This window comes from Serinus canaria, chromosome 3 (genome assembly GCF_022539315.1).
Source record: "Serinus canaria isolate serCan28SL12 chromosome 3, serCan2020, whole genome shotgun sequence".
Lineage (NCBI taxonomy): Eukaryota > Metazoa > Chordata > Aves > Passeriformes > Fringillidae > Serinus > Serinus canaria.
Window position 1 is genome coordinate 34,244,815 of NC_066316.1, and position 19,707 is coordinate 34,264,521.

Below are 19,707 nucleotides of genomic sequence, written 5' to 3' on the forward strand. Positions count from 1 at the left end.
CACTAAAAAAACCAATTAGTTTTATGACATTTTCAAAGGGGATCTTTTCAGATCTTTCCTGTCATTCATGGACTAAAGTGTGAGACTCTTCTGTTAAGTCTTGTGTAATAAAGTGTGTTCCCTAAGGCTGCTGAAGAAATGAAGCTTGAAGTTTAGAATTGCTTCAGGTTTAGAAATTGGTTCACTGTATTTAGAGGAAATACAATTGGTCATCCTCATGAGCTGTAGGATGTTGGACTATGTATTGGAGTCTTTACAGACTGACCCTTAGCAAGAGTCTAAGTCAGAACATTGTGATTAATGTAAATTTTCTATTTCTGTAGAAGTAAAAATTGTGGTATAGTTTTCATGTATCATGACATCACCTTACCAGCTGGTCAAATAACTGCAAAGAATCGAGTTCATTTTTATTATTGAGGGAAAAGTAAATTTGTGGAAAATCTAAAATGAAATTCTTCATTAAATAGTATATTTTTTTCTTTTACCAGAATTTGCTTTTGAATCTGAGAGATAAACGTGTTGCTTTTCATGTTTAAATTGCATTTAAGTAGCAATACCATCTGGGAAAGCATTCAGGATGGAATGACTTACAAAGTCTAAGAAAATCAGCTCTTGATAGTTGTGGGTTTTGGGGTTGGTTTATTTGTCTCCTGGAGTTGAGTCTTGGTCCACAAAGAGAATGATTTCAGAATTGAAAGTTAGCTATTTTCAGAGAAGCAAAGTGAGTTTGGTTTTGCTGAAGTCTTTTCTGTGGCATTCTTGAGTTTTTGTTTGTGTGTTTTATGTGTTTTTCCGCAATGTTTTAAGAGAGACTTTGTACATTTATAGTATTAAAGAAAAAGATAGTAGTGGTGTAGATTAGTGTAGGTTGTTATCCATGTGATTGATTATTGATGGTCACAGGAAGAAGGAGTTACACACAAGTTTCATTTTCACTTAGAAGTTTGAACAAAGTCTGTGTACTATTCCAGATTTGTTCATGAATGTGTACTTTTCTGCTTCCTCTTCAACTTCCTGTTTGGATTTTGCATAGAGAACAAGACAGTACTGCTTGGATTAAAAATGTGCTTGTAACTTAATTCAGCATTTTCTTTCCCTGTACTTTCTGACCCTTCAGATTGTAAGGAAAAGAGTTCTATCTGACAGCAGTGAAGACAGAGATACAGAAGAAGCTTTGAAAGAGTTTGACTTTTTGGTTACCTCAGATGATGGTGATGGGGAATCGAGAAGTTCAGGAGATGGAACAGACTGGGGTAAGGAAATTTGACGGATCATACCAGGAGGAAAAAAACTGTGCTAAGAACATATTGTGACTGATCAGCTCATTGAATGAGCTTTCTGTTAAGATACAGCATCTTTTGATTATTTCTATTTCTATTTTATTATCAGTAAATAATTGGTAGACTGAAGTCCTCTTGAAATAATATTCTTATTTTTTCTGTAAACTGCTTCAATGTAAAGGTTAACCTTCTTCAAGGTTTCTGCCTCAGGTCATTTTTCCTTTTCATTAATTCTAAGGCAGATAGAATTTAAATTTTATGAGTGGTATTTCAATGTATTTTTCCAGTGACCCATGCACATGAAGGGCTCTGATAAAGCTGTATTTTACAGTTATGATATGAAAGTTATTTTGTCATCTTTGCTTTCTCCCACTTTGATGCAGAGAGTAATGTGAGTCATAAAATCCAAATGAGTTGTACTCTTATTGTGGATTAGTAATTTAGTTAATATGAACTCTTCAGCTGCTCAAACTTTCTTTTATAATTTAGCAGAATAATATATCTTTAGAGCCACTAGTCACAGAGAGACATTTCACAAACTGTCTGTCCTTTGAGGTTCATGTCCTGCAACCTGGATTGCCACCATCTCCACTTTACCTTGACATAATTATTCTGCCTAAACCCTCGGTATAGAGAAGGGGAGGAAGAAGAGAATTGGTTGAATATCTTGATGGGAAGTTGATTCCTACTTAAGCTGCTCTGGAAAGTCTTAAGGATAGGTGAACATGGAACTGTTGAAGATGATGGGAAAAAATGGAGCTTTATAATGGAGCTGTAACTGTGACAGACCAATAAGCCATGGTAGATGTGGCTCTCACATGAGTGTCTCCAAGATGCTGTATTTCACTGAAGCTATGTCCATCTCCTGGTTAGACTCCAAGTTACTGTTCAGTGTGGTGTAGTCTCTGTTTAAGAGGATGTTGTAATATCATTACAGACATCAGTCAGTATCTGTTGATAATTAGATATCAGCAGTCATTTGGCAAACCCATCTAGAAATACTGCTCCTAAAAAAAAAATTATATACTGCTCTTTAATACTAAAGTTTTATCCATTTATGCAGGATCAGTGCAGCTATTGCTTATGTCACCAAAAAGTCAGTATGCCAACAGGAGCTTTTTGTTCTCATATTCACACTTCTGGTTTATTTTTGCTTTAATTGATGACAGCTCAGTACAAGTGAGCAGAAGTCTAACATTTAAAATAAATTGTTATTAAAAGTAGTCCTTTCATTTCCAGAAATACAAAAAAGCTTTTTTGAGTTGGAGGTGTTCATGTTTTTCAATTCTTTCACAGCCTGTGTCTTTTATGCTAACTATGTAAGACAGCTTCTTCAAGGAACTGCTGCTGTAAATCACTTAGGTCAGCTTAAGTGGAACTGTTAAATGTAGTAGTAGAGTGATATTATAGTGAGGGACAACAGCAAGAGAGGAAATTCTTTCTTCATTTTGGATTCCAAGTATTACTGTTCAGTTACAGTAATCTGTTGAAACCATTTGGCTTGAAAGGTCCTCCAATGTTTTCTGGCAATTTTTTAAGCTATTAAGCACTTGAATAGCTGTAGTTCAGGATCCACTTCTGAAGCTGAATAATATTTGTGGGACATGTGGGAAGCATGCTGGGGCAGTCTGCATAAAATTAATATATTGGGTGCTTTCCTGGCAACAGCCTAATAAAAATCTAAACATTTTTTATTTGCTGGAGGAGGGAAAAATTCTTGTCTAGCCAGGGAGGAAAAGCATGATTAAAACTTTTAACCCAACTCCAGAAGACTAGATACTTGTTTCTCTGAAGTATGTTTTTCTCATATATTTTTTGAATTCTTTATGGAATTATTGCTCATTAGTGGTAATTGAGGTGTATGCATTAAGAGGACATGACTTAGCCCATATACAATTTATTTCAGAGTCTCTCTTCAGCTCACTAATGCTTATTTTCATAGCTTTTCTTAAAAGACTTAAACTGCTAAACTTTGTCTTAAGTTATCTGACACTCCATGAGTATGGGATCATGACTGAAGTGTTCAAAGGAGTGAGAGAGCACCTTAAAAAGTATCTTTTCCCTCTGTGATGCAAGTCTGAGCTGAGTTAGGCTCTGTTTTCTCAACATCTGTATATCAGGTAGTTAGAAGCTACACTAAGATGCCTTTTTTTGGCATCACTGAATTCTCACAGTACTCTCAGCCCCTCTTTGAAGCTCATCTGCTCCAGCTGCCTGAACAGTCTTAGTATCTTCCTTAGACTTGCTACGCTATGCTGATAATGGGTACTTAGGACTCTACCTAGAAGGTTCCTCAGCATTAAAAATATTGTCTTGGATACTGTACTCCAAATTGTGTCTCACAAGTGCCCAACATGGGAACAGTCACTTCCTTCACCCTCTTGGTTACATTCTTCTTAATGCAGCCCAGGATAGTGGTGGTTGCTTTTGCTGCAGGAATATGTTGCTGAATCCATTTGAATTTGATGTTGATAGAGGATCCCTAGGTCTTTTTTAGCATTAGTAATTTTTGCCAAGTCAGTCACATTAGTAACCTATGTGTGGTTTTTATCTTCTGGCCAGTCATAGTGACTCCTTCAGACTGTGATTGATAATGTTGTGCTTCCTCTACAGACATTTAAGTTTTGCAGCTTAGTCTGTGAATAAGTTTGTTATTGTTTGTATTTTGAAAGCTCTAGAATAGCTTATCGATGTAGAAAGCAAACTTGGTCTGAAAGGAATTCATCTTTAAATAATAAGGTTAAGATTTTAATGAGAAAAACAAAGCAAAAATATAATGCATCTCAAAGATTTTGGAGCTGTAATGGTCATGAAAATACATATGAGGAAGAGCTGTATTACCTCCCCTCTTCTTGTGAATTATTTTTCTAAGCTGCCTCAGAACAGTCTCCATATATGGAAAAATTGCTTGGGGGATTTGAACTCATGTAATGTGTTTTGCTCAAAATCTCTAAATACTGTAGAATAGATTCCTCTATTCTGTATCATGTCACAGAGGAAGTAATTTGAGGGAGATGTTTCAGAAAAAAAACCAAATCCAAACCAAAATGTGGGAATGTTTTTTCATTAGGTACACTGAAATGTTTTGGACTTTTTTCCCAAAGATTACTACCTCAGGCCTTCACCTTTTTGTAAAATTTCATGGCTTTAGTGCTCTAATGGTTTATTTAAACCATGATGACAGGAATATTGTGTTCCAAAATTATTTAAACGTGCTACTGCTTTGTGTAAATGACAGCATAGCACTAAAACAATAAAAGGAGAATTTGAAATGCAGTACACAACATCTGAGTTGTAAAGTTACGTTGACGAGTAACATAGCTGTTTCTTCTAGATATAATAATTCTTTCCCTGGAGGAAAGAAAAAGATGAAAAATGTATCCTGATTTATTGTAAAGTAAATGTTGCTTACATTTATGGACAGCTATGTGCTTGGTTATGGGAATTAAACATGTGAAATTTCATCTCAATTTTTAATAAGAACATTCTGAGCAAACAGAAGTGGAATGTGAGTAGCAGTTTTACAGCTTTCACAGGCTTGGTGCTATTTCTGTCTGTTTAAAATAAAAGACAAACGTTGACAGCAGCTGTTGCCTCCTTCAGTGGAGATCACTTGGTGACATTATTGAAAAAGGATGTTTCATTTGTTTCACTTTGTTTAGAAAAGGAAGACCAGTGTCTCATGCCTGAAGCCTGGAATGTCGACCAGGGAGTTATAACCAAACTCAAGGAACAATACAAAAAGGAGCGCAAGGGGAAAAAGGGGGTGAAGAGTAAGTGGAAAACATTGCACCTTAAAATCATAAATCTCACATCTTTCACACCCTTAATTCTATCTCTCTTTCAATGTTTTCCTAAAATTACTTACTCTTTTACTTTGCTGCTCCTGACTGCTTTCCTGTTCACCAGTTCTCAGGGGTTGAAATTAATGACAGACGATCAAGTTACCTGATAAATAGTTGGATTAGATATAACTTCTTCCAACCAAATGTTGGGTTAGTTAAAAATTCTTGCTTTGAGCATGTTTTGTACTTTCATTATTCAGATGTTTAAATTGTAAAAGACATTGTTTTAATACTTCACACTTTAATACAGAAGACTTCAGAATCCTTTCTTAGCTGGAAACATGCCAGTTTCACAGGAAGAGTTAAAGTCTGGTATATAAATAAACAAAGAAAGAAACCAAACTGGAAACTCTCTTGAGTATCCTGTTAGATGACAGTGGGAGAAAACAGGTTAATTTCTACCCCTGTTTATACTTGACATTCACAACATGAAAGTCATGCTGTCATCATAATTTGTTATGCAGGGCTCGAAATAGGAAGCAACTATGACCATCAGTTTATTTGTAAATCACAGGATTTATTTATTGACTTTAATACCTCTGGGACTAGCCTTCAAAAAAGCTGGGTATTTTTATTTAAAAAAAAAAAAAAACACCTGTGAACAGTATCTGAAACACAGTTTCTAGCCCTGTATTTTTATTTTTGTTACATTTCTTGAAATACCGATATGTTTTATAAAAGCAGTGGGTTTTTATAGGTAAGCCATAAAATTTTTTGAACTCAGATGGAGAGTTTAAAATGAAACACTCTAACTATGGCTGTGTTTCAAATACCTAGCCATATTGAGAATTCATGTGTGAAAGATGTATATTAATAATATTGCATGTAGCCTGGAAAGAAATTTCAGGGATGTTTCTCCCTTTGTGGCAAGATGCTTATGAATACCAAGGAAATTCTCACTTCCAAAGAGATATGCATAATGATGTAAATATGTCACAGCCTTGCATCGAGGCTGACTTGTTTTATTACTTTTTGTATTGATACTCTCATTAGCTGCTGCTCAGCTGTTGGTTATGTGGCTGAAATTGTTATGAAATACAAAAACTAAACATCTCCTTTTTTTTTCCAAATTAAAACCAAAAAAAAGGTAAATAATTACCATGCTTTAATTTTCTCAAGTGATATTTTTGTCATCTTGGGAATAATTTAATTTACGGGAAGTTAATTGCAAGTCTGACAAGAAGCTGAGCTAACTAAAGTGTTCATATTTAACAAAATTCATTCTAAATTTCTTTATGGTTAAAGATAGACAGGGCATGCCAATATATGATTACAATGAAATTGATTTTTGTAACTTGTCTGTTATTTTTAAAGTACACAGACATGTTATGTAGTTCAGGGTAAAAAGCTGTGGGGTTAGTCTAGCAGAAATTATTTAATCCAAGTTTTGAAATTCTGTTCTTGAACAGCTGTTGTCTTTTTTTGTTTTGGATGATAAAACTTAATTGTTAATATAGATACAGAAATTATTGTAATATGTTTTATATCATTATGATAAAAAATCCCAATGGAAAGGCAGCACTCGGACATCCAGTGCTCCTTCATGAAGATAACTGCTGCTAAGTACCTTTTGGATTGATTTGATTGGTTTGATCTTGGGAGACAAAGTGGTTTACTGTAGCAGAAATTAAGCATCTTTCCATGGACATACCATCATTGGAGGGCCATCAATGCAGAAAAATCAGGAAGAATCAGAGCCTGTTTTCAGTTATTCATAATATTGCACCTAGTGAAGAAGAATGTGAGGGAGGCTGTCTGGAGAAAAAAGAAGGAACTAAATAACATTAAATTTTACAAAGTTTGTTTCTATGACTTTAATTTCATCATATATGGTGCTTAGCCACTGAACTGCTACTAAGTAAAATACTGGTTTTAAAAAGCAGATATTATAGTAAAACAATCTTGCAAAATCCTTCTTAGTGTTTTTATGGATTGTGTAATATTTTGGTGACAGACAAGTTAAATACAATTTAGTGTACTATCAGTCATTATGGTTAGGGTGGACAAAGTAGTGTTTGCAACTGCATTAGTAAACTCATGATTTTGCAAGGCTGTAGTAAACATTCCTGTGAAGTAATAAGAGAATAGAATCATAGAATGGTTTTATGAGAGAATACATATATTAGAGTACACTACTGTGTTAAAGCTGCTTGAAAATAGCTGTATTATTTACTGGTCTAGGAAAAAACATAATGGACTATGGGTAAGACATTTTCCCATTCTTAATTAAACTTACAACAGGAAAAACTACCGAAGATATGTTTCAGCCTCAATCCTATATAAAACAGTCAAAACAGGGATGTGGGAAAATGATGGAGCAAAGCACAGGTAAGTGTCAAGAAGGGCATGGGTCTTCACCATATGTAGCTTCAGGAAGTAGGCCAGTGAACCCAGTTGCATTTTTATTTTAATATAACATTTTTTATTATATAGTTCACGATACTACACTACTGCACAAATAAATTTAAATTATAATGTTGTCATAAGAATATGCTGCACAAAGTACCTGATGCACAAATTATAAAATATTCATGGATGTCAGCTATTGTTTTAGCAAAGTAAATATTCTAATTATCTAAAGTGTGACTCAGTTGGCGGCATTCTTCAGCATCCCGTACAAGTAGCACTATGAGTCCATTCATATGGGGAAAATTGTGCGTTCACAATTCTCAGCTGCTTCTATCACTTTCTTCTTGAAATTCATTTCATGCTGGATGATTAGTTACTGCTGAAATAAGTGCTCATTAGTTTTTCTGTGGTAATGTCATAATGCAAGGTAGGATCCATTGTTGCATGTGCTGCTGTAGCATATCTGATATAAGGAGTGTCAGCGTGAACTATGCCTAAACCCTTTAATTTTTTGGTTTTTTCTGGTTAGGGCCCAACAGGTCAAAGCTGCAAGATATGCTTGCAAACTTGAGAGATGTTGATGATCTCCCTTCATTACAGCCATCTGTTGCACCTTCTTCTAGGCCCAGTAGTTCAAGGCTCATTGAACATGAGATAAACAGGACGGATGAAGGTAAATATTAAAAAAGTGCATACCCCTTCATAGACGGTGGATGTTTATAGTTACTTAAGAATTGTTCTCTCTGACTTTCCAAGCACTTAACAAATTCTGATTCAGTATTGCAAGTTTTAGGTGTAATAAATGACATTCCCATTCCTCCATTATGGTCACTATTAGTAAGGTTAAGACACCTACCTAAGTTCAAGTTTTGGCTGAGTATCTTTGAGCACGATGGAAAAAATAATTTGGCACTTAGTGGCTTTGTAATATGACCATCCTAAAACACTTGCTTTCGTTTGTGCTCAGGCCTGGCAGACAAGTGTGGGCCAGAAACTCTGAGGACATAAGAGCATAATTTTTTTTTTCCCATTGATATAATTTTAAATATATGTATGTATACATACACACACACAAGTGCACCCTTTTTTCCAAAGTGCAAACATAGAGGCTGTGCAGGTAAACACAGATGCCTTTCTATAGCTTTCAAAAGCATGTGTAGTGAAGCATGATTGTGTAGGGAATCATGCAGAGCAACTTGCAGCTTGCCAGTGTATTAATTTCTGTAATGTGTTCCAAAAATGAGGAGAAATTCTCATAGAGGCTAGTCCAAGTATGGAGAGCCATGTATGCATCTTTGTAATGAAGCACTGCTATTAAGTCTGAAAAATGCTGAATCATCTATTTGATTCAATATTTGAATTGCTGTAATGTATAGCATAATAACATATAGGATATAAAGCTATATTAATTTGTCAAATATGGCAGCCTTCCAGTACCTAAAGGGAGCCTGCAAGAGAGCTGGAGAGGGACTTCTTTCGTGGGCATGTAGTGACAGCACAAGGGAGAATGGTTTCAGACTGAAAAGAGGGCAGGTGTAGATTGGATGTTAGGAAGAAATTCTTTACTGTGAGGGTAGTGAGACACTGAGCAGGTTGTTCAGAGAAGCTGTGTATGCCCTGTCCCTGGAAGTGTTCAGTGCCAAGTTGGATGGTGCTTTGAACAATTCCATCAAGTAGAAGGTGTCCCTGCCCATGGCAGGGGGCTGGAACATGACGATCTGTAAGGTCCTTTCCAACCCAAACCATTCTATGATTCTGTGATATCATGTGCTCTATTAAAATGGTAAAGACATGTTTTGAAAAATGTGCAAAACATGAGTTCCACTTAGCAGTCTTTCAGTGAGAGTGAAAAAGTAGGTCGGCCAAGTTATAATTAAGATGCATAAAAAGCCCTGGTGTGTGGAATAGCTACCAAAGATCTCAGTAGTTCTGCTTCCTTCATGCTCAGTGATTTTCTTCATGAAAGAAGGGGGTAACTTAGCAACGCTTTGTGAAGTGGAAGAATTTTTTGTTGAATGTTCCCTTTCCAACTTTTCTCACATGTACTGAGAGCTGTGTTAGCAGAGCTCTATTTTCATGTCCTTTCAGTAATGTGTTTTTTAATTCAGGGACTCACATGGATTCTCACAAAAAAAGGACAGCTGATTGTTACTAGTCTGAGTTCGGTATTAATGTTAGCTGTGTATTTCTTTATAAAGCTGAGACACCATATTTTGGGCACTTTTTTTTTTCATTCTAGTAAGTTTTCAGATTTGATGTCGTGTATGTATTGTGTGTTGAGTGAAATGTTGCATTGTGAATTCAAAAGACAGGAAAAGAGAACTGTAGTGTAGACTTCGGGGTGGAGGAGGTAAAAGATATTTGTGATGAAAAGGTAATAACTAAGAGACCTATTCAAAGAGCAGTGCTTGAAGGGCTTTGATTTAGGCTGCTCCCACCAGCTGTTTTTATCTACGTTTTTGTTGCTTCTTCAATATCTATGTGCTATATTTTGTAGTTGAGTTGGGGAAGGTGTTTTCTGCATTACTTGTGCATTATATATGGATTAATGGTAGCACACCCTTCCTGCCCATGGCTGGCTCCATTTACTGTCTGGAGTTGCACACACCTTAAGTGTAGGTGTGTTCAGAGGGTGCTGCTCATTGGTAAGTACAGTGATTATCTTTAGAATAGCTGTTTTTCTATGAATCTCTGTGGATCTTTTTGCCCTTGGCTACTTGACAGATATGTAGCATTCTGAAAGTGGAAAATGTTCTTTTATTGTACAGTGTAGTAAAAATCTATGTTTCAGGATTTTTTTCGTTTGTTTTCTTTTCTTGCAGTGGAAGCTTTAACATTCCCTCCATCCTCAGGGAAATCTTTCATTATGGGAACAGATGAAGCCCTTGAAAATGAACTGGGTCTTGGAGAACTGGCAGGCCTTACTGTAGCAAATGAGGCAGATTCGCTGACTTACGATGTAAGTGGTTATTAATGGTAACTCAACGTCCTTCTGTCTTGTTGAAGGCAGATGCAAGTTCCTCGTGTGTAGACTCAGCAGAAAACATTCTCCAGTTAACATTATGCTGCCAGAGGATGTCACAAAGTTTTACTTGGCAAAGGAGTCCTTCCCATACACAGCAGCATTCAAGCTCTCTGCAAGCTCCTCTCCTCTCATTTGCCTGCCATGTTATGCAAGTAGTTGAAAGTAAATTAGTGATAGTGGTACATCTGGGCACATGTAACCCCAGTGACTGAGCAAAATTAGGAGTATCATGGCCAGCAGATTGAGAGACGTTTATGTCCCTTTTACATGAGCTGTATGCAGTTTTGGGCTACTCCACTTCCAAAGGGTTGTAGAGAAATTGAAGAGTATCCAGTAGCTTTTGAATGGTGAGTAGATGTTAAGGGAGCCAGTCTTGCTTAGCTGTTAGGACGCTGAGGAGTGCTTGAATAGCAGCCTGCAGGTATTAGAAGGATGCTTGTAAGGATGACAGAGCCAAGCTTCTCTGTAGTGCCAGGTGTTAAGGCAGGAGAAAACAGCAAACTGTGGCTTGGGAGGTTCAGGTAAGACACTGCAGGAGAAAGTTATGTAGAAGGTGATACTGAAACAGCTTGCTCAGAGAAACAGTGGAATCCCTTTCCTGGGAGATATTTAAAACTTGGATGGGGCAGAGCTGTGGTTTACATTACCTGTGTGTGCAATAGTTTCATTTCAAACGGGAAACTGGACCAGAACTCTTAGGAGAGTTTTGTGGAACAGCACTTCTGTAGCTGTGAATGTAGCCTTATTTTGCTTGCACTGAAATTTTATGAAAATTTATGAATTTTTTTTTCTTAAAATTGCATCTTTTCAGTTGTATGCAATTTTTTTTCTATATTTATGATTTATTGGGAAAAGATACTTCAGGTATTAATTTAATCATCTGCTCTTGTATGATCTGTCAGCTTCAGTTCAATCTTACTGTTGCACTGCCCAGCTGTGTCAAGGTTGAGGGATTTCTGAGTTAATTTTTAATTCTCTGATGGGGAAGAATCCTACCCTTCAGTAAATCTGATTCTTAAATAATCATTATCTGGGATTTTGCCATGACAAATTAAATCTGCGACTTTGGACATGAGATGCAGGTCCTTACTTTGAAGTTCTACCCCTCTATGTACCTATAAAGCAATGAAATACATAGTTAATAAAATCTTAGACTCCTTTTGAGAGTGCCACTGCAGAGATGTGCCCTACCACTATTGCAAGTTTCTGAACATGTGATATGTTTTGAGTCATCAATACTGCAATGAATGCAGAGCATTTCTGCTAATATTGAGTATTTCAGTATTATCTCCTAATTTGGCTCAGTTCCTAATGTTTTTAAGAACTAATTTTCCCTAACTATGCCTTCAGAAAGGGGTACGGTAATGTACAAATAAATTGCTGTTACAGGTACTCCTAAAAATCCAAGGCTGGATTATAAATTCAGAGAACATGACAAAGCTAACCCATCTGTACAAGATGCTTTCATTGCTTGACTCCATTGTGCAAGTGTCCATATAAATGTTGTGTTTGTTCATGTTTCTATCTCCTGAACTAACAGCTTTCATTGATTGAGTAGCACTTCTTTATCCACTCCAGTCCTTTCCTGCATGGTAGAGAATACTAACTTCTATTTGTTCATTTGTCCAATGCCTGTATGAAGTCCTGTGATCAGGAGTTCATAGTCATGGTTACCTCGACTCTTACCTTTTTTCTAGTGCTGACAATTAAAAAAAAAACATTTACAAAACTATTTTCTCTGGTTACTGTGCACTTTATTGAAGCAAAATGAAGGGCTGGTGATCCTATTTCAAATTTTATTGTAAGATGAGCTTATGGATAATGTTTTTATTTTGGATTATTTCATACATCTGGCTGCCAAATGTGAATCAGGTATGATTAGTGAAAGCTTAGTATTTAAGTGTCAGTTTTGAATCATATGGAGAATTAAGTTGAAAGATCATTAATCAGTCCTTAAATATATTTGCTGAGTGGCAGACACTTTTCCCATTTTCGGTCCCTTTCATCTCACTGACACTTTTTCTTCTATAAAATGGCAGCATTAGCCTGCCTCATTTCATAGTTTCAGTTTTTTACATAGTGCTTTGACTGTAAATTGAAGAATGGTTTTCACTTGGTAATGAAGATTATTAATTTATTACTTTAAAGACTTTTTTGTCTTTGGTATGTTGGCTTTTAGAATATCTAACAAGATTAAATTTTCCAGATTGCTAGCCAATGCACCTATGTTTGCATTTTCTTTTTCTTTCCTTTACACATTCTTGACAAATGTTCACTTTGGTTGGCTCTGGTTTTTTCCTCTAGTCTTCTGAATAGATTAATCATCTTCATAAAATTATAATAGATTTTAGATAAGAGTAACTGAACTACAAAATCATTGCATTTACTGTTAAGTACTGATTTGGAGGTTTTGGACTTTGCAGTCGGCCCTTGTTTGATTTCTAACAACTTTGAACAAGAGAAGTACCTGTCATTGCTGTCTTTAGTTTTCAATTTGTTTTCTATTCATTTTCAATTTTGTATAGACACAATTATTATTATGAGTGGCAAATCCAGATCAGGTGCTAATTTTGGGGTTGGCATCCCCCCAAACTGCTCTTCAGGCCTTGGGTTACCTCACTGTTGTGCTTTGGCGGGGAGAGACAGAAGGAGGTTGTGTGCTGTGTGAGTAACCAGCCTCAGAGCCTGCGAGACTGGTGGGTAGACTGATGTGGTGCAGCCAGGTGGGTGATGTGTCAGGGCTAGAATCTGTTTCCACCTCTGCTGCTGGTCTGCTAGCTGGGACTGCCTTCCATCTACTTTCCAGTTTATGAAGTGCCCATCTTGGACTCCTTTTGGAAGGACATTTTTGAATGAAAGACAAGCAAATGGAGAATTTATCCTGCCAGGACTGGAATTCACTGTTAGGCCATCTGAGGTGTCTTGGTGGCTTTTGCAGATGTGGCACAGAACCTGTGCTGCTGGTATGGCAGCTGGAGGGCAGGCCGGCTCCCTCTATCACCTGATTGGCATTAGGTGCCTATGTTGAGGCAACCACATTCCTCTCCAGATATCTGTACATCTTGTACCCTTTTTGCTGAGACTTTCTTGGCCAGTCCTCAGAAAACCTGCCAGAGCTGCTAACTGTGCAGTTCTGCCCCATCCTTGTACCAGCTCGAGCATTTGTCTGTTCCTTCACAGAGCCAACTTGGCTCAGTAAACTGGCAAAGAAACTGACTTGTCTCCCTGAGCAAGGCAATATGTCATTACTAAGAAATATGATGAGGCTAAACCTGCTGTTCTTGCAGCTCCTTTCCCGTTTAAAATCTATTGAACCTTTTAATTTATGTATATTTTTATTGTTAAATCCAGATGTAACAAAGCTTAAGAAAAAGCACTTCTGTTCTTAAACCTCCTCTTTCATCCCCAGGATGAAATGTTTCTTGAAGTGGCTCAAAACAGTTCTCTCATCTTTGCAGTTAAAGATACAAATTATTTGGAATTATCTTTAGATTTCAGTGTGATAAACATCGGTACAATAGTGTGTTTTCTTGGTTTTCCATAACTACCATCAGCAGTGGTTATGGAAAGGTAAATTTTACTCATGACATTGTTGACTGACAGTGAAAAAGTCTTTTCAGCATTTTGTGTCAATATTTGTTCAGAGGAGCAATACTGAAGTAACTTAAACTTTATTCAATAAACTTAAGTTTATTAAATGGCTTTCTTTTTGGATCTTCTAAAATGCATTTATTGCCAAATAATTGTGTCTGTATACACGATACCTTATTGCCTGCCAGTTGAATTCTTAGTGTGTAGCCAAGTCCTTTTAGCCGTTTTTTTCTTATTCTGGCAAACTTTACTTGTCATGCATTATTACAGAGCTTGGGTTGCCTTAGCTGGGTAAGTTAGGTTGTGTTCCTTTCTGTGCTTCTAGAGACTTCTCTGTTTCTCTCAGATCTTTTCTTTAGAGGTATTATGTCAGTAGTACTTTGGATTGTCAGGGATTGCACCTTGGTGAGTCAAGCCCAGCTTTGTAAGTGAATGAGCCATAGATCAAATTTTAAATACTTAACTGAATTCATTGAAGTATCAGTGCTTTTAAAGTGTGTAATTTGACAGACATGAGAGTATTTCAAATTTGCATAGAATTTATCACAGTGGATGTGACATTACTCATATGGAATATGTGTACCTTGGTTCTCATTTTGAAGTGTCTGGTTAGTGTTAAGTGGACTGTTGTTTGAGAGCAGGTTGTTGTGAAAAGTGGGTGAGGTAATTTGACATCTTCTGAAAATGCCAAACTAAATTTTTGATTTCTTCCTTTTGTTGTGCCTTCCAGCTTAATTACAAGTTTGGCATTTTTTTTTATTAGATAGCCAACAATAAGGATGCATTGAGAAAGACTTGGAACCCCAAGTTTACGTTAAGAAGTCACTTTGATGGAATAAGAGGTCTCGCTTTTCATCCAGTTGAACCAGTCTTAATAACAGCTTCAGAGGACCATACATTAAAAATGTGGAATTTACAAAAAACAGCCCCAGCAAAAAAGTAAGAATTTTTCTTTATTTTCTTCAAAAACAATTTTAATTTATGAAGGAAAAACAAAACCTAGATACTACTTTACTTTACTGCTGCCCTTGCAGTTAATGGAAAGTGTTCCCTGAATTTAAGAGTAGGAAAACAAGCTCTCAGAGAAGGGTGGAGATGCCTAAAGAATGCCAGAAAAAATCCATGTGTGTTTGTGAATGTATTTTGTTTGTGAAGATGAAAACCATTCATTTTTTTGTATTTTCCTTGTAGATAACATGACAAATTAATTTACTACTGAAAATATTTGGATGCAGCCTGTTAGTGTGCTTGCATGTGTATATAAATGTATAGGATGCATTTATATATATATGCATATGTATGTATACACATACATGCATATACATGGGACAGCTTGAAACTCTGAGATGTTGCCAGGTTCCTTTGTTAACTGTCTCTTGCAAATTGCTGGGAATTTGCAGAAATCAGAGGAAATTCATGGTGGGGCTGATGTGGTTAAGGGAGTAGGTCACACCTTTGAGGAGAACTGGGCATAACACAGTCCTCCCTGGATTGATAAAGTCCAGAGCAGCAAATTTTGAAGCACTTCAGTGTTGATAGAAAAACTTTGAGTCCAAAACTCCTTTTCTGCAATAGGAACAATTAATGATGCATTCCATGTATCATTAATTGTCTCTCCATTCCTGCTCCATTGATGTACCTAGCTGCTCGTTTGATGGGTCTGTGAAGTACCTTGAAGGTTTTCAATCAAAAATCCAAACAACCAATCCTATCATGTTTTGAAAGACTGCAAATAGTTCCTAGACCCATGAAAAATCATGTTGGGAGAAACACTGCAAAAGATGTAGCGGGGATTTTAAGAATGTAGTGATTCTGGCAAATTTTTGTAAAGCATTGTGTATACATGTTAACATTTTTTTCATACTTCATTTAGGAGTGCTTCTCTTGATGTAGAGCCAATATATACCTTCCGAGCACATAAGTAAGTATTTCCTGAGAAATACTGTCATATTTTGAGAAAGATTTTTAAACAGAAACAGAATTTTTAAAAAAGTAATTTCCACCTTCTCAGCTACTGATTTCATGTGATGCTTTTAGTTCCTATGTTGTTTAGGATATCTTCATGTGTTCTTCTTCCTTCTGCATAGTTATTTATGTCTAAAGTTACATATACCACAATTTTAAAATAAAAAACCTACAAATGATACAGTTCAAATTTGTTCAGGTCTTCTGTTCATCATTGCAGCTTTTGCCTTTTTGACACATACTTGTATATGTGGAATGAAACTGAAAAAGAATGAATGCAGTGAATTTAAATCTACTGAGATGATTTCATGAAAGAGCCTTAAATATTTTGAAAAGAGAAAAAATCTGTTTATGTGAAATATAAAATCCCAGAGTTTAAATTGTGATGTTTTTCACATTTCGTGTGCATAATGTTTAATTGTTCTGATTGCAGTCATGTTACTGTGGAGGGTATTTTTGTGGGAAGTCTTGTAGCATATGATTTTATTGTGCAGAATTTTTGTTGCAATCCATGCAGCAAGTGAATTGTATGTAACATGGAAATTCCTAAGATTGACACTGCATTGCATGTAATGAAAATGTTAACAGTCAGTGTTTCTTTGGGGCTTTCTTCCAGTGGACCAGTGCTCTGTGTGGTGATGAGCAGTAATGGTGAGCAGTGCTACAGTGGGGGAACAGATGGCCTCATCCATGGCTGGAACACAACCAACCCAAACATTGACCCCTATGACTCTTATGGTACGTTGCTGTTGCACGCAGCAGTGAAATGATAAGTTTAGTGACTGTAATGTTATGTCACTAAAATAGTATAGTTTGTAGATAATGCTTCTGTGAGAGTTTAAAACAGCAAATTGAATGTTATCTTCAATTATTTAAGTAACCTTTTGTTTTAATGCTGATACTCCTGGCAGTATAAGATAAAATGTCATTTTCTTAAAAAAGGCCTTGATCTCATCATCGTTTTTAGAAACAGCTAGTCTAAAGTGCAGGTTTTAGAAGTACAGGACTAAACCTGATCATTTGGAAAGTACGGGAAATCTGTGGTTTTTGGACAAATTTCTGTGAAGTTGAGATAAAAAGGTTTTATAGTCTGAGACCAAAGCTGTTAATGTTGGCTAGAAACAGCTAAAAAGGCCCAGTTCAGTAAAACTTACTAGATTTGAGTGGATGTCACCCTTGTGTCTGGATTTTATGATTTATTTTGCACTTGTGGTAGCTTCAGATGCAGTTGGCCTCCAAGCTAACTTCTGCATAAAAGGGAGTGCTGTGGCATTAATAGCTGTTTGAAAGTGAATTTTAACAATGAAGTGTGTTTTGCCAAAGTCAATACTGTCCCATCTGCTGAAGCAATGTTTTGTTCCTTTAGTTGAAAACTGTCACATATGCTGCTGAAATTCAAGCATCTTAATGCCAAATTAAGACTTCTGTATCGATATGACGTGAATGATCTTGGGATTTTTTATCAATTACCTTCCAGAGGTTGGTGCCTAAACACAGGCTAAGGTACATCTATTGACTTAATTCAGATTTTGTTTTGAAATGTTTTGTTGTGTTTTGTTCACAGATCCTTCTGTTCTAAGAGGTGCTTTTGTAGGCCATACTGATGCAGTGTGGGGTCTGGTTTACAGTGGAGCTCACCAGCGTTTGCTGTCCTGTTCAGCAGACGGCACTATACGTTTATGGAAAGCTACAGAAATTGCTCCAGCTCTCAATATCTTTAATGATAATCAAGGTACAGAAAATTGCCCTACCCCAAAGTTCATGAGCATCACTGTTCAGACTGGCATAATTTTGGCTACTGAATAGAAATACTTCCTGCACTTCTTTCTGAGTTTTGTATCTTTATGAATGTTTTTGGGAAGAGTAAATTTTGTGACCCTTCTCTGACATTACCTGAAAATATACCTAGATTCAGGGGGACAGTTAGATCCATCTGAAAGCCAGCTGCTACAGATGATCTGCTAATGTTACTAGCATCATTGAGAATAGTTTATTAACTCCATAATTCAAATTCAAACTCGAGTTTCCACCAGGCCCTTGCTTTTGGTTTGTCCAGAATAAAAGCCCTTTCTTCCCCACTGGAATTTTGGAGTAACCAGTGTTTCATCTCAGGCCAGTGTCATTGTACCTTGCAGATTTGTTCCTTGTGCCTCTAACACAGAGGTTCCAATTGAATTTCTGATTTTGCAGATCAACTAAATAACAATAACCTAGTGATTCTAAACAGTGCTAGTCGAAAAAAAATACTCTAATTTAGAGTTAGTTACTGAAATGTCATGCACAAGTGAAAATCCTATTGGTTAGAATCTAATTTCTTGAAGTTGCTGTCTGTCTGAGTCTGAGTGCTCCAGAACAAGCCCATTGACATGGCCAAACTCTCTTATAGCTGATAGTCATTAAAGACAGCCCTTCAGAAAAACCTTGAGGCAAAATAAACTGTCACAGCTGAATGGGCATGTCAAATTATAGTGTAAAGCTGGTCAGATATGCCATTGCTTGTTACCTGAAAGACTGAGAAAAATAGAAACATTCTTTGTATTTTATTTTTAGCAAAATTATGTTTCTAAAGGTATGCAGGCTTCTTATTGCCAGCTTGCCTATCTGCCTGCTTTGGAAACTTCCTGGTAGAGTTTTTGAGTTTGTTACTGTGAGTTGTTTTGTTTTTAATTATTAAACTAAGGGGGAAGGAGGAGTAGTCTTCCCTCCCAGAGGCAATATAATAGCCCTAATATTAGGGCTTTTTTTTTTTTTTTTTTTTTGTATTCTTAACTGGAATGAAGCCCTGTTGTGAAATCCAAAGACTGAAAGCTCAGTTTTCCTATGGCTTATTGATAACCTTTAACAAACCCCTAAAATATCTGTCACTTGATTATTCAAGTTGTTCAGATTAACCATTGTAGGCTTACCAGGAAGCTGCAGATTCCTGCTTACCAGGAAGCATGCATGGCACTGGTAGAAAAGGTCACTTGAGAAACAATGTGTTTTCTTCTCACACCAATTCTTTTTGCTTTTTTTCAAGTACTTGTAGGTAACTACTGCCATTCCTGAGAAATATTCCTGAGGTCCTGTGTCTCAGAAAGATATTTCTCCCATGAATCTTTAGAGAGTTTACAGGGATGTGACGGTATTCCTGTGTTATCTGAATCTATGATCCAACATTAGGTTGCTTAAAATTCAGTTTCTCACTCTTTACCTTTTCCTCCTCCTCCTGACGTCTGTTGCAACTGGTGTTGTTCTTTCACATAGCAGGTGGTGAACAGGACACTTGAAGAGAAAAATCCCAAGGAATATATCCTATGCCCAAGCTTTGCTGATTTGACCTTCTGTCCTGTAGTGTGCAGACAACTACAGTATAAGGAGATCAAATATATGCCACAATAGGCAGAAGCTTTGAAATACAAGTTTATAATATGTTTATATAATTGCATGTGATGATAGTTCCAGTGTTTAAAATCTGCACCTGGAGAATTTGGTATTTTATTAAGATCTGATTTTGTCTAAGTTAATTATAACAATATTAATTATATGTCATGTCACTTGTTGTACACTTCAATTTCATGTACTTTTACTCAAAGCAATGGAGTTTGGTGGAGGTTTTTTGACAATTGCTGTTACAGTTAAAGGAAGGAAAAGGGGCCAGGGAGTTCTTGCT

General features: G+C 36.5%; 1 protein-coding gene across 3 annotated transcripts in view; it reads left to right on the forward strand.

Moving 5' to 3' along the window:
* Window positions 1–19,707, forward strand: part of STRN (striatin) — a 69,057-nt gene that overhangs the window by 37,657 nt on the left and 11,693 nt on the right. For 2 of the 3 annotated variants that reach the window (XM_018915994.3, XM_030236585.2), the window contains exons 7-15: window positions 1,118–1,253; window positions 4,943–5,053; window positions 7,367–7,453; window positions 8,004–8,147; window positions 10,297–10,433; window positions 14,854–15,029; window positions 15,964–16,011; window positions 16,672–16,793; window positions 17,620–17,787. In XM_018915994.3, coding sequence (XP_018771539.2) covers window positions 1,118–1,253; window positions 4,943–5,053; window positions 7,367–7,453; window positions 8,004–8,147; window positions 10,297–10,433; window positions 14,854–15,029; window positions 15,964–16,011; window positions 16,672–16,793; window positions 17,620–17,787 — 1,129 coding nt within the window. The remainder of the gene's footprint in view (window positions 1–1,117; window positions 1,254–4,942; window positions 5,054–7,366; window positions 7,454–8,003; window positions 8,148–10,296; window positions 10,434–14,853; window positions 15,030–15,963; window positions 16,012–16,671; window positions 16,794–17,619; window positions 17,788–19,707) is intronic. The other variant, XM_030236586.2, reaches the window with a different exon arrangement.